General features: G+C 42.4%; 1 protein-coding gene across 1 annotated transcript; it reads right to left on the bottom strand.

The window, feature by feature from the left end:
- Nucleotides 1–1,554: 1,554 nt before the first annotated feature.
- GSG1L2 (GSG1 like 2) lies at nt 1,555–13,301 on the bottom strand (the record flags this gene model as incomplete). Its single annotated transcript, XM_082067226.1, has 5 exons — nt 1,555–1,810; nt 3,028–3,139; nt 8,439–8,591; nt 11,332–11,379; nt 12,992–13,301. 5 exons carry the CDS (start codon nt 13,299–13,301, stop codon nt 1,555–1,557), a joined length of 879 nt encoding a protein of 292 aa, XP_081923352.1.
- Nucleotides 13,302–15,935: the final 2,634 nt, after the last annotated feature.

The following is a 15,935-nucleotide window of genomic DNA, read 5'->3' as shown; positions in this document are numbered from 1 at the left end:
GAGTTTCTGCTGCTTCGAAGGGCAATGCTCTGGGCCACAGGCCTGCAGTTCAGCAGCCACACAGCTCTCTCCCCAGCATTAGTTTCCTGAGTGCTTGAAATGCCCTGACCCAGGGTCAGCTTTTCCCACCTGCAACCTGGATCTGAGGAGCCTTGTACTTGCTCCCAGAAGAACTAGGAGCAGAGCCCAGAACTGTTAAACCAGCCACAAGAACCAGCAGCTGGCGACAGTGGAAACAGTGTCTGAGGCCCCTGTCTCCATCCTGCCCACAAACTGCATGTCCTGAGGTCACAGCACTCCCAAGGGCCACCTCCATGGCTGGGCACAGGTGACTGCCACCCCCAGGTGAGCTTCCGACCACCCCCATTCTGAGCAGACTGGCCTGTGTGTTGCTGTATTGTCTCACCTTGTTGACTCTCAGTTTTTCTCTCTTGCGACTCATGGTCTGCGGTTTCCTTCTGAGATAATTGGTTTTGATTGTTCTGCTCTATTATCAGCTCCACCTTATCACTGACCATAAACTGACCTCCTGCTGGCATAACACATTCAGACTCTATTTAAATTAGGACTGTTTTGCCTGGAAAAAAAAATGTATAGTGATTTTTCTAAATCTGAGGGCTGCTTGATACACTTTGTAAGGCTTCTGCCTTACCTGGTGTTCACAAGTGTATTTCCTAGTGGGCTCATTATCAAGAGGAATCGTACAACAATGAAGAAAAACTGGGGTCCAACAGATTGGCACACATGGCTCAGTTCCATGGGGAAGTTCCACCTTGATCCTCAGAGTGCAGCAGCTGTATATTCCTGACCTATGAGAATTGTAATAATTTCTACTTTTGCATCTGTGATGTGATTGTAGATAATTTTCCTGTGTGATGATCACAAATCAAGTTTTGATTCTTACTGATGCTGTTGTCAGAATGATACACAGAGAATTTTATAGGTGAGTTGTGTGCTGTCTACAACCATGTATCTTGCAAAGTTTTGTTTGCCTTCCTAGCCATTTTAAATTAGTAGTAGTTACATTGCAAGCCTCTTCCCTCTATTAGCCTTTCTTTCACAACAAATCTGAGTACTTTGCATATGGTGAAACTCTTGGATCATAAGCTGTAATACAAAGACTTTCCTGGAGAAATCATACCTTTAATAACAAACAATTTATTCCAGCCATGTACCACATGTGGGCTACTTTATTTGCTGCCTTGGTCTTTGCAGGCTTTGGGTTTGGAATAGGATTATTTGCAGTCTTTTCAATAAGGTATTAGGGTGGAAATCCATAATGCTCTGAAATTCTACCAAACTCACATACTTTCTATTAGCATCAGAGACTACTTAAAAATCAGAGCAGCACAGGACCTGGGTCACTGTCTTTTTCTGAACTGAGACAGTTAAATCTGCTTTCCCAATACTCAGACTTCCTTGAAACAACCAAGGAAATAGAATTTCTTTATTAAAAAAAATCCAGTGCTACACAAATATACATTTTTATTAAATACTGTTTTGTTCTGATCTAGTATTTATGATGTACAGAATGTCTTGAGATACAGTTCAAATTTAGAGAACTGAAATGGTGGCCAGGTGACACAAGCCTCTTATCGGGTGTGCAGGGTCCTCTGGACTGTTGTGAAAAGAGTTCACATACACATTGCAAGCTTTCTTTGGAGCTGTATGATCAGGAAACTTGTATTTGATCTTTAAACTCCTTTCCAGTGTTTTTCTTTTGTGCTTGAATTCCAAAATAGTTTTCGTATATTTGTTGATAGTGGTGACAGCTGCAGCCATACAGCAAGCGAAGGAAGCCCATGCGAGGCTATAAACAAAAAAGTTTATTAGAAATTAGCGAACGCTTTCGTTACCGAGTCCTTCAATTTTACTTTTTAAAATACTGTATATGCGTAATTGTGTTAGTGTGTATTAGGGAAAGAGGAGCATGTTGGGGGAAGAAGAAAAGATTCTTGGTTAATGACCATCCACATACCTGATTTACGTAGTTAATATCCACATTTAACATTCCTCTTTAATGAAAACCTACCTTGGGTTTCTCTGTTTACTCTACTTAGAGCTAAATAGGAGTAAGAGGAAATATAAAAAAATGAGGATGCATAAAAACATTCTAAAACGCAGTTATTGAGACTACAGATCTCTCAGGTAACACTGAGAAAAATGTATGCCCACTGTTCGAAAGGATTATAAAGAAAAGAGAGGGCACAATGAAACAGCTCACTAAAGCAGGCTTAGAGCACTGAAACGCATTCCTGAGACAACACAGGTCACAAGGAAGCAGAGAGAAAAGGATGTCAACTCTAAAATGTGTAAAAACGTAAGAAGATAGAACTAAAAAATGACATTGAGGCACAATTTGCTAAAAATGTGTGAAATTTTGAGACTACTGAGTGGGCAGTGCATGCTGGAGGTGTAAAAGTAACACGTAAAAATATGGTCACAATGGAATGCACTGGAGTTCACAGTGGAGGAACTTACTCATTAGAGCCTTTCTTAACATGGCACAATTATCTAACAAAACATGTGCGTTGGTGGAGAAATCAGTTTAAGAAATTTCTGCTCATCTCCCCTCTGGCTCTGAGCTGTTTGTTCCCACATCCTTGCTGCAGTTCAACAAGATCATGGGTTTAAAATAACTCCTCTTTGTTTTCTTTGTTAGCATTATTTTTAGCCAGGATTGGTTTCTAGGGTGATAAGATAACCAGATGTGATGACAGAATTTGAGGGTGATGGATGTTGCAAAGGAGTTGTCCTGGGAGATGATGGTACTAAATCTGCTTCATGCCCATCAGTTGGAGGTCTCTGTACTGTCTAAAGGATGGGAAATGCAAAACCCACAAATGTATACATTCTATACAATAATCTAACACAACTGAATTTGGAGAAAAACAGTTGGATATTAAACTGCATCCCCAGGTGCAAAGTAAGGTAGATCCATTCCTTATAAACTAGGAATACATTCCTTGCACATAGGGTGACGTGACTGAAAAGTAAGCTAAGTACCAAATATAAACCAATAGGTACCAATAGGACCAGCCATAATCCCATGTGTGAGGTCTCCAGTCTTCAGGACCCAGATTTACAGTCATTTGAAATACAGTTGTATACATCATGTGAGCAACCATGCCCAGAAGACCTAAAAGATACAATATCATAACAACGTTAGAAAATGGAAATTAAGGACATTCCTCTTCATCAACTTTTTGCATTTGTCCGTTGAGCTCCTGAAGAATATTTTATTAAGACTCTAAATCCTATAAACCACTTAAACATATAGGACATTATAATCTAAGTGTATTTATGTGTCATGTGTTTGCCAGTACAATCACTAATACAGTCCCTTGGCAACTACTCTGTATGCTAGAGGAATCTAGGGGAGAAGCCCATAGATGTTAAAAGGCAAGAAGTTGATTTGCTCTCATTCTCCGAAAACTTCTTAAACATTCAACCCTGAGCAGGTATTAGCCCTTACAAAAAAATATTGCTCAGTTGCATCACACAGGACATGTTTCCCACAGTTTCCTATCATTTAATGGAAAGATTTTTCAAAGGCCTGCAGCCATATGCCCTTTGCCCGTGCCTTAAATGCAGCCAGATTTATCAACGTTATGTAGGTGAACAAAAAATTGAACAGACACTTAATGGCCATAAAAAAGCACTGAAAGTCTAGATTATGAATCCCAGAATGTCAGGGACTGGAGGGGACCTGGAAAGCTCATCCAGTGCAATCCCCCCATGGAGCAGGAACACCCAGATGAGGTTACACAGGAAGGTGTCCAGGCGAAGGAGCTTATATTTAATATTTTAATTTTCAAAATTGTTACTAGGCTGTTGCCTAAACCTAAGGGTATCTGTGTTCCCTTTGCATTTTATCTTCCAGTAGTGAACTTCCCTGTGAAGATCCATTTTTCGTTTGTTTGCTTCCAGCTTCATTTACAAATCCATAAATACCCTTGCAGTAGCAAAATACCCTTGCAGTACCAACTGTCCTGCTGTCCAAAACACATGAGGTTCTCAGAGCAGACGGTGCCTCACCAAACTCACAAGGCCCAGTTTGTTTGGTGTTCCTGAAGCAGGTTTGTTTCATGAGTTGTTTTACAACTAGCCAGGTAGCACACGGGATCTGTCAGCGTAGGACACGTCCTGAGACAGAGCAAGTCAAGGCTGACAATGATCTGGCTTCAGTAATCACTGGGAAATGGTCTTCCCTGAAATACTGGGATCACCTGAAGCAGCAGACAATTAGGAGAACCCTTATATTTAGCACAGAGCCAAGAGGCTTCATGCTGCCTAACAGTATTTGATATGTAGCTGGCATCCTGACAGCACATGCCTAAAACTGGAGAAAGTTGTTTGACTGTCAACGTGGCCATTAGAGACTGGAGACCAGTTGTCCGTCTCTCACCAGAGAGCTGGAATGTCACAGGCATTTCTGAGTTCCAAGTCTGGAAGCTTAGAAATGCATATAACTGGAGTGTGAGCATGAACCCCCACACTGGAGCTCTGCTCCTAGCTCTTGGACAAGGATTAAATTCTGAGACAGGCTTAGCATTTCAGCAGTGGCGTCAGGGCTATTTGGTGGCTGAGAAATGGTGAAAATTTAACCAATAGGCAAGCACATTCACATATGGATGCCCATCAATGTTCATCAATGGCCACTGAGGACAACAGGACAGTGGTACCAATGACGTGTATTTCATGGCAGTGCTGTTAACTAACACTGCACGTGTATTTAAAACAGAACACTCACAAATTAGAATAATAATTTCTATAGAGACAAGAGCTGCATGTGAGGCATTATAAACTTACATACCTATGGTCAGAAAATTTCACACTGTGATTCTTCTTCTAATTAACTATATTCTGCACAAGACTGAGGGAACTGAGATATCAAACACTAGCTCTAACGTGGTGTTGGTTTTGGTTTCTTGTTTGATTTGGTTTGTGGTTTTGTTTGTTTGGTTTTTTTTTTTGTTGTTTTGGTTTTTTTTTGTTTGATTTTTTTTTTTGTGTTGTTTTCTTCCCAGGTGTTAGATGCTGTAGCAGGGAGAGGTGCCTGAGGACTGGAGGAAAGCAAATGTCACTCCAGTCTTCAAAAAGGGCAAGAAGGAAGACCCAGGTAACTCTAGACCGGTCAGCCTCACCTCCATCCCTGGGAAACTGATGGAACGACTTCTCCTTGGTGCCATCTCAAGGCATATCAGGGATAAGAGGGTCATTAGGGGCAGTCAGCGTGGCTTCACCAAGGGGAAGTCGTGCTTGACCAAACTCATTGACTTTTATGAGGAGATAACAAGTTGGATGGATGATGGCAGAGTGATGGATGTGGTCTACCTTGACTTGAGTGAGGCGTTTGACACAGTGTCCCACAGCATCCTCACAGCTAAACTGAGGGAGTGCGGTCTGGATGAGCGGGTGGGTAGTGAGGTGGAGTGTGAACTGGCTGAAGGGAAGAAGCCAGAGAGTCGTGGTCAATGGGGCAGAGTCCAGTTGAGGCCTGTACCCAGTGCAGTGCCTCAGGGGGCAGTGCTGGGGGCGGTGTTATTCAATATATTCATCAACAACTTGGATGAGGGAATAGAGTGACTGTCAGCAAGTTTGCTGGTGACACCAAGCTGGGAGGAGTGGCTGACACTGGAAGAGAGACCTGTCCAGAGACCTGGACAGGCTGGAGAGTTGGACGGGGAAAAATTTAATGAAATATAACAAGGAAAAGTGTAGAGTCTTGAATCTGGGCAGGAACAACCCCAGGTTCCAGTATAAGTTGGGGAATGAGCTGTTGGAGAGCAGTGTAGGGGAAAGGGACCTGGGGGTCCTGAGGACAGCAGGGTGACCATGAGCCAGCACTGGGCCCTTGTGGCCAGGAAGCCAATGGTACCTGGGGTGGGTTAGAAGGGGGTGGTCAGTAGGTCAGAGAGGTTCTCCTGCCCCTCTGCTCTGCCCTGGGGAGACCACACCTGGAATCTTGTGTCCAGTTGTGGCCCCTCAGTTCCAGCAGGACAGGGAACTGCTGGAGAGAGTCCAGCGCAGCCACCAAGATGCTGGAGGGAGTGGAGCATCTCCCGTGTGAGGAAAGGCTGAGGGAGCTGGGGCTCTGGAGCTGGACAAGAGGAGACTGAGGGGGGACTCATTCATTGGGATCAATATGGAAAGGGGGAGTGTCAGGAGGATGGAGCCAGGCTCTGCTCGGTGACAACCAGTGATAGAACAAGGGGTAACGGGTTCAAACTGGAACACAGGAGGTTCCACTTAAATTTGAGAAGAAACTTGTTCCTGGTGAGGGTGGCAGAGCCTGGCCCAGGCTGCCCAGGGGGGTTGTGGAGTCTCCTTCTGTGCAGACATTCCAACCCGCCTGGACACCTTCCTGTGTAACCTCATCTGGGTGTTCCTGCTCCATGGGGGGATTGCACGGGATGAGCTTTCCAGGGCCCTTCCAACCCCTGACATTCTGGGATTCAGGTCTTTTTTAATCATGTATTTTCAATACAGCTAGAATTATGCAACTACTGCTTCCAGTAGCTGAATTTTAATTTGCATTTGTATGCTAGAATTGAGACCATGTTTGTACAAGAAATTGCATCTTCTTTACAGATTAGGGCAACGAGATTTAGTTTATATCTACGAAGGATTCATATATAAGTTTAACAGCTAAAGACAGATCCTCTTCAAATTCTTAATATGTCAAGAAATTTTACTAGCAGAAGTAAGCAGAACATCCAGGAAAAGCTCACTTCTTGCTGTGTAAGCCTCCTTAATGTTGTACACGCCAAACCCCAAAAGAATATTAGTAAAAGTGAATACTTGTGATTATTGGGAGAAGGCAGATTGCTAAGAGCAGACAAAACAACCTAAAGAATTGAATAAAGCTCATTCCCCTTCTTTGGAAACAGAACAGTAGATCATGAGGTTTGGTGAGATACAGGAGAAATAGGGCTTTTTTGAGCAATTAGTAGAACTGGTGGTAACAGAGATTTTGAATTAGTTGGACACCTTGAGGGAAAGTCATTCAGAAGAGAGGAGATATTCCAGCAGGTTCTCAGAGTTCATGAGCAGCAAAGGGACTACAGGGAGCTGAGACAGCCATCTTCAATTTAATTGTTAATTGTAAAGAGGAACGAATCATCTGCTATCTGTTGGGTATTCTAAAAGAAATGCTGTAAAAAAAATAGAGTAGCCAGGACTTTAGATTGGACATGAAGAAAATATTTAGAATGTTATAAATTAGATTACATTTGCTAAGAAGGTAACATAAACTTCAGTACAGAACAGGGAGTTTTTTGGTTGGTTGGTCTTTTTGTTGTTGTTGTGTTTGTTTTTTTGGTTGTTTGGTTTGATTTTTGGGGGGTTTGGGGTCTTTTTGGTGGTGGCTTGGGCTTGGTGATTTATTTGAGATGGGGCTAGACAAATATCTGTCAGGAAAGGCTGAGGTGAGAGTTGAGCCTGACTCAGGAAAGGATGAGTTGAGAGTTAAGCCAAGAGTTGAGCCTAATGCAGGTTGGGGTGACGCTTTTTACATTTCCATAAAATCAAGCAAAACTGGAGTGTTTCCCCATCTGGAATATAAATTGTGTTTGCTAAAGCCCTTGGAAGTTTGGCCTGGTGTTCACATTTACCGCTTCCCTCTAGAAAGATTGTGCAAAAACTGGACTAGAGAAAGAGTAGAGCAGTAAGTGGGCAGGGGTCTTAGAAATAGATGTGAAGTCATATGATATGTCTCTCAATTATTTATTTTAGAGAAGATGAAGGAGAGATGTGATAGTTGTTTTCCACTACACTGAGACTTCTGCAGAAAGAAAGAAAATGATTTCTCCCCCATTATCACAGTGAGATGTTCAATAAAATTGATTTACTTAGCTAACAAAAATGAGATTGGCAAATGAACTAAATGTATGAATATATTTAAGAGAAGAAGGTATAATATAAAATCTTAAATTCATGAAGAAAGGCACAACAACCACAAATGCATGATTACTAAATCCTGAAACATTAGGATTAGGATGAAAGCTCAACATTTTGACAAAGACAATCTTGAGATTAATCCTTTGCCATCTGCTAGGTGTTTGACTTGCAATTAGATGCCATTCTGAAAGATAATCGTTCAGCAAATAGAAATCACTTCGGACTCTAAAAATTAAGCACATTAAGCACAGCGGCATGTGTTCCTCAAGAAATTATGGTAAATGAACAGTCTGATTGCTTCTGGCTCTGAAATTGAAAACTCCGTGAAACATTGTTCCCATTACCCATAATTGCTGGTTTTACTGCATCATTCCTCAATAACAGTTCTATAAGACAGGCTCGCCACATCTTGTATTGTTAGTGTCTCCATAAATATTGTAATGCTTTTGAAAATTGGCCACTCTTATTAATTTTCGGGTGGAAGTCTGGCAATGATGCGTTTTGTGGATGTAATAAATTGAGATCCTTCACTGTACCTGCTAATACGGTGACTACGGCAGAAAAGGCGTTGATCTTTAGCCCATCAATGACAGTACTGTAGTAGCACATTTCTATTGACATAAGAATGGCTCCAGTCAGAAGCAAAACGATGTACAGAAGCTCTGCTACAATCGACAGCCATAAAACCCCTGGAAAACCAAATCAATAGCACTGATATTATAAACAGTCATTTAGTATTTTCACAGTTTCTTTCTTCTTTATTTACACTGTTTACACATTAAACAAAAGCTCAAAGACTGTGAGGATGCTACTATAACATCTATAGGAAGAATTCAATGTCAATGGACACATTAAATTATAATTCTCTTTACTGATTCGGCCATTTATTGGAAAAGCACTTGCACGTTCCTGCTATATACTTAATAAGCGATGGTACAAGGTGTGGCACTACGGCTTTATACTCAGTCAGTACCCTGAAATTACCATGAACCAAGGTTAATATAAAAAGAATTACTTCACAATTACCTAGTTGTTGACACAATTACCAAGTTGTTGACTTGAACACAAGCCCTATGGGGAGAGGCTGAGGCAGCTGGGCTTGTTTAGTCTGGAGAAGAGGAGGCTTAGAGCTGAGCTCAGCACTCTCTAGAACTACCTGAAGGGCAGTTCTAGCCAGGTGGGGGTTGGTCTCTTCTCCCAGGCATCAGCAATAGGACAAGGGGCCATGGGCTTCAACTCTGCCAGGGGAAATTGAGGCTGGAGATGAGAAAGCAATTCTGTGCAGAGAGTGGTCAGGATTGGAATGGCTGCCCAGGGAGGTGGTGGACTCACCGGCCCTGGAGGGTTTGAAACTGAGATTGGCCATGGCACTTAGTGCCATGATCTAGTCAATGGACTGGAGTTGGACCAAGGGTTGGACTCGATGATCTCCGAGGTCTTTTCCAACCCAGTCGATTCTGTGATCATGACTGCTGAGTCCAGAGAGAAGTGTAGCAAAACAAAACCATGTTAACCAGCTAACGAACCGCAAGGCCACACACAGTCGCGTGGCCTCAAATTAATAAAATCTTCCCCATGGTTTAATTTTCCACCTTGACTTTTTGGACAGAGGAGCCTTCACGAGCCCAGTCACTGTCCAGGTTTTACTGAGGTTCACTGATAATTCATCTCTTTCTGCGTATCTGTTAATTACAACTTGTGCAAGAAGTTAATGTTCCCATTCAAGTTTCTCAGCCTGCTGCTTTACTATTAGTGTATTAGTGTCCCACAGTCAGGAGCAGGAGGTCTTGTGTACAGTTCATAGCAAGAACCGGACAACAACCTTCCCAAACCCTTTCTAAAAACAAATGTGTGTCCTGAGACATCTGGTTCAAACAGTGATTTCACGTGAAGGTATATGCTAACAATCATAACTTAAAAATAGAAACATTGCTAAGACACGTAATTGGTTACTAAACACTTCATACGGCAGTAAACGATTTTTGTGTGGTAAATAACCCCTACTGCAGGCTTTGATGGTGTCTGTGGAACTTTTCTGATTCAAAGGCCATTTAGACATTAAACTACCAGGACAGGCTCTGTGTGGGGGTTCCTGGGCAAGGTTTATTTCTCCAGCAAATCTTTGTCCCAGTAAAAAATTCCGATTTTGCCCAGGAACTCCAGATGTTAAATTGCCCAAGAGTATTGGCTGCTCCAGGCACAGGAGCTTGCATCTTGACATTTTAAATAAGTGAACCATCACTACCTATGCAGTGAACAAGCGTGATAATCCCTGTGTGTGATATCTAAGGATGGGTGAGCCTGGTGCCTCCTGAGTTCTGTGCACACAGCGGCCATAGGCACGTGCAGGGCACAAACTGCTCCTCTCCCGTGCAGGCCAGGAATCTGTTTCTACAGGATTTCACTACCCTTGGGAAGCTTTCCAGTGTTGTTATCAGGTACCTAGATGCTGTCTAAGGTGTCTTGACCTGACCTGCAGGTGCCTGTGGCATTTGCTGTTGCTCTTTGTTAGTTCCAGCACTATGTCCACTTGTGGTTTCGTGTGTGAGGAGCTCTCAGGGCAGGGCCCCAAATCCACCCCACCTATCTGAGGATCGTGTCTGTGTGACTAAGAAACACATCTCATTTAGATTATTTTTCTCTCATTCTATAAAAGTCTTAAAACATCGGTGCACAACAAGCTGCGACAGAGGGCAGGAGGACTGGCCTACAGGTACCGAGTCTTTCTTCTTCCCCAAGGGGCTGAAATTGCATATCCAGGAAAGTACTCCAGTCCCAGCATCCTGGACATGCAATTCCAAGCCCCTGGGAAGGAGGTAGACTTCTTTTTTTCTGTCTCAGCCACTTGCAAAGTGAATGGTCTAACCACATTAGTGACAGGTTTACACGGTGGGGGAGGTGGGGATTCCTTAACGGCATCTGCGGGTGTGTTTTATAAGAACATGAACCATTCTTTGAAAGGAAGATGGCAAATCTCTGCTTTCAGGAGAGTCAGAATGTGCCCCTACAGCTGCGGGTGAGGCACAGGGAGGGGATCCAGGCTGCCATTGGGGTTGGTTTGGTCCGCAACATGGGGACCGAATGCGGCCTGTCCCTCTGGGCTCCACAGGCCGCACGGCGCAAACACAGAGTTCCTGAGCCCCTGAAAACGGAGCAGTGAGGAGAGAGGGGGCAAAACCACGTCCTGACTTCCGGTACCCGTGTTCAAAGTAACTTTAAAAAACATTCGGATTCAAATGGAGTGTTTTCCAAAGACATAGATTGGTATTTTAAGTTATGTGGACTTCATTTTGAAGTTGAAAAGCTAAATAAATACATAAAACTGTGTGGGGTTAAAGCAAGAGATTTTGTTATCTAAATACAGGTGGTTTGTTTGGTTTTATATCGATAAACATGACCAGGAAAGTTTGATTTATGCAAACAAAATACCTTGATCAGAAGCTGGAGTCAAACTGATGAAGCTTCTACATTTCTCACCTAAAAAAACCCAAAATTTATTTTAAAATAAAATTCAGGATAATTTTGTATTCTGTAGTGTCCTAAAGAAATAGATTAATAGAAGGCAGAAAATACAAAATCTGTCCTAAAAGCACAAACTAAGATGATGAGGAGAAATTATCTCAGATATATGTTAGTACACACAGAGTCCCTGTGTACATGGGCCTGCTCCTGGGACTAAGCTGGAGAATTATTCCAGACTTTGTCAAGGTGGAAACAGATTCTGGGAGACTTAGAGAAAGGCTGTCAATTGATTTCCAAAGGATTGTAGCTGTCAAAGCCAGAATGGGAAAGCAATACTTTCCTTTGAAAGACCGTCAGCCTGTGTATCACCTTCCCTGTGAAGGACGATGGTTTCTCCTCACAGCAACAGGGCTGCTGCTTGCACAATTTCTTCTAAGCTTGATTCCAATTGCTTTCTGTAAGCTTTGATTTTCAAACCCATATGACCTCCTGACCCCCACACAGATGCTGTGAACAAAGCTCTTGGAATTAATTCTGCTCTGCACTGGAAATAAAAGGTGTTTTTTTCATGCACCAAGTGGGAAAACAAGAACTGCCTTAGCAATGCACAAATTAAACAACCCCACTATCCAAAGCAATCACCACCTGAGAGACATCTTCTGGAGATGTACTTTGCTCTGAGCTTTGACATTTACTCTCTTAAAATTGTATAACTTTCAAGACCTTCTGGTAGAACTGGACTTTTAGGATAGGTGACTGCAAAAATATTTGCATTTTATAGCACAGATGACAGCTGATTTTATTTATCTCAAGTTTTTTTTTTCTACTTGTCATTTGTAAACTGGTCAGGACAATAAGGGAAAAAAAAACTAGTTTCGATCTGGATTTACAATAAACTCCCTATTTCTTGAACCAGATAAACAATTCTCTTATACAAAGATCCAAAGTTAACTCGAACCTTCCTTTAATGGTAAGCTAATTTCACTCTACCAACATTTACATGGCAGAGTGAAACTCGGTTATCAGCACTCCTGACTAGCAAGTCTCCAAATTGTGTTTTAGCAGAGTGAAAATAATCTTGTTCTGTTCTGATTCATCCAAGTTGAGATCGTAGTAAGAAAGTAGAAATACCTGTGCTCAAAAGGAAATGCACAGAATAACTTGGGTCTCACAGTTTTAATTGCTCAAATGATTTTTAAAACAAGCAAACGATAAAATCAAATTGTGCTTTTTGTGTTGTCGTAGGGGATTGTAAGCGACCATGTAAGGTAAATATGTTCATTTTTGCCTAAGGGACTAAAAGCATCTGAAAAATAAAACACTTTCTTGTTAAAGTAATTTAACTTACTGCTCTAATTAAAATAGTAATAATAATTTTTTAAATAAAAAGAACTTCATCTGTACTACAATCTGTCAGTCTAAAGTTCTTTGCAGAATTTATTAGGATTTTTTAGCATTGACTAGATACCACCCTCTAGGATCCCCCTTCCCAGAGAAAAGTAACTTTTGAAGGTCACGTTTTCCTTTAAATTACATACACGATATTGCAGCAAAGAGGAGGGAGACACCGAATAAGTAGGAAGAACTCTGATTACTTTTCAAAGTAGATGTATATGGTTTTACTCACCTCTTTCATTTATAATTTCTTCACAGGAATACCAAATCCCAGCATGAAACTTTCGGTCAACGAACTTGTCATCTCCTGTCTCCCAGATATACTGCACAGCGTTGCTGCTGTTGGCATCGGCGCTGTTGAAGCGGATGCAGTGATCCCCTTTGTTCTGTCCCGTACAGAAAGGTTTGGCAACTTTCCTCGTCCCTTCACACCAGTGACTGCTACTGAATGCTGTAATAGAGAAGACTAAAGAGAGAAAACTGAGAGAAAACGCTGCTGAGGCTCTCGGCCATCTGTCTGCAGCTGGGACTGACGCTGGCATCCTCCTCTGTCAATTATTCTAGAAACAACCTTTTACAAAATAGATCTGCCTGGTGAAACACCTGCCTGTATTTACCAGCCCATTCTTCAGTCCTCTCAGGAAATCGTACCAGCTGAGTAGTTAGGATAGAAAGCAGAGATATGGGCATGACCCGAAATCATGTGGCTGGAGAGATTAAGGATATAGGACAGTGTTGTTTGGCAGCAATGTCTCGTGAAAGAAATGTGAGGAGGTGAGACAATAAATTATAGTGTGCACCATGAATCACGGGAGTAAAGATACACAGAACACAGGAGCATTGGAAGTACCCCAATATGTGCTCAGAGAGTTTTTTTTATACAAACAGAATATGCATATTTACCTTGGTCAGCAGATGGAGTCTGATGGAACTTTTTAATTTCTCAGCTACAAAATAAGTAAAATCTGGCCATTCTTAATGCTCCCGTAACACTGAACGCTGATTAAATTGAATACAGTTGGGAATCTCACTGTATGAACGTCTTACGGAGATAAAACCAGTTGCCAAGTTAGAGCATTTCACAGCATCGCAGCACTTCCCGAGGCCGCTGGGAAGGTGATTGTACCTGTTCAAAGCTCCACCAGTGATGAATGAAAGTCATGGGTTATATGAATTTGCTGTTGATGGGCTTCTGAGAACTGTCCAGTGTGCCCCCACGAATACATAATAGAAATCTCAGCGAGCTTAGGTGAAACAGTAAAGAAAAAGCTGAATTATCCTCATTTTGTCTGCCCATCTATTTTTTTCTGTGAAATATATATATATTTTTTTTCCCTTTTCATCTAAGAAACACTTCCCACCTTGACATGTTATGTATGTTGCTCTTTGTTCCTGTTTGGTAATGCAAACAAGTGCTGCAAAGGACCGGAAGGAACAGGAGTGTCAGTAAATGATTGTTTCTTTTTACAAGTGTAAGGTCAAAACACATGTCCTGAGGGATAGTGGCACCACAGGACACACACTGAAGTCACATATGTATCTCTTAATGAAAATAATTCTGACGTTTAAGACAACTTTCTACCCAGAAGTTGTCAGGGTTGGAGAAGCATGTGACAATCCCAGCACTAAACTCAAATATAGAGGATAAATGTCTGCTTTAGACTCCTATGAAGATCTCAGCTTGAAGAGGTGGCCAGTAACAGAGTGAACGATCAAGGAGGTATCTGGACTAAAAAGACAGAGCAAATCTCACAACCCAAAACTTAGACTGTAGATTGAACCAGGAGTGATGTTTTCCTACAGCTTTGTGTTACTGCATTGTCACAAGGATGTACTCGTGAACTCCACCTGAAGCCTCTGTGCACTGACACTGCTTCTGGACAGCATCACCAACTGCCCAGCGGGTCTGAGAAATGGATCAGACGGAGAGAAGGAGGCAGGGAAGTCCCGTTAGGGATTAAACACTAAACACTTAAACATGTTAAAACATGTTCTGTTGGAGAATGGCCAAGAGAGAAAGGGCATGAGACCCTCTCTACGGAGAGGATCTCTTCTAGTTAGCATGAGTAGGCCTCAGTTAGCATGAGCTGAGCAAGGGTGGGTGAGAAGGTATTGCCTGGGAAAGGCCTGCATAAACAAGTCTCACAGTCTCAGGAGGCAGCTCCTGAGAAAGGCCTGGATAAACAAGTACCAGGAGGCAGCTCCGAGATAACGAGGGAACTCACATACCAGGGGGGCCACAGAAGCGGATGGACTCAAGGGGATGGATTCATTATGTATGTTGGGATGGGCTCATTACGTATGCTATCAAATTGGTGTTTGACAAGTAGGCATAATTAATAGAACCATTATAAAAGTCTGTGCTCTGTGTCAATAGAATGAAGTATGTTTATCATCTGCATCAGATGGCTGCATTTCTTCCTCCGTTGCCGTAGGCCCGAACCCATGCCGGGGTCTTGACCCCCGACAATGTTCCTATTCCCAGGAGTAATCTGCACATGACTGTATTCAAGGATATTTTAAGTCTTGTGAAAACACCATCTAAAGGCAGTTGAGTTCACCTGGGAATAACACTGACACCTCTTCAATATGTACAGACTTTACAGTTTCATGCCCATTATGAAATTTAACCAGCATACATGTCATAGCACTCTTGTCTTCTTTGACTAAAAAGAACTTGTACTAGGCTACGAATCAGTCTTTGGAGGCTCCAGAAAAAACTCTGTCAATTGATATCTTCTGGTTGACAACTGCAGTCTGAGATTTTCACTGAGCCAGTTTTCTGCTTGTGACCTATCAATGCTGGTACCATAAACTTGGAAATCAATTTGCCGTGTAAGAATGCTGTCGGAATAGGAGAAATGTATTGCATGAACATTTCATAGAATCACAGCATCATTAGGGCTGAAGGGACCCCAGAATATCAGGGGTTGGAAGGGACCTCAAAAGCCCATCCAGGTCAATCCCCCCATGGAGCAGGAACACCCAGCTGAGGTTACACAGGAAGGTGTCCAGGCAGGTTGGAATGTCTGCAGAGAAGGAGACTCCACAACCTCCCTGAGCAGCCTGGGCCAGGCTCTGCCACCCTCACCGGGAAGAAGTTTCTTCTCAGATTTAAGTGGAACCTCTTGTGTTCCAGTTTGTACCCATTGCCTCTTGTCCTATCATTGGTTGTC

The sequence above is a fragment of the Streptopelia decaocto genome (assembly GCF_964273445.1).
Source record: "Streptopelia decaocto genome assembly, chromosome: 16".
Classification (NCBI taxonomy): Eukaryota; Metazoa; Chordata; class Aves; order Columbiformes; family Columbidae; genus Streptopelia; species Streptopelia decaocto.
This window is presented reverse-complemented; position numbering and strand designations above follow the sequence as displayed.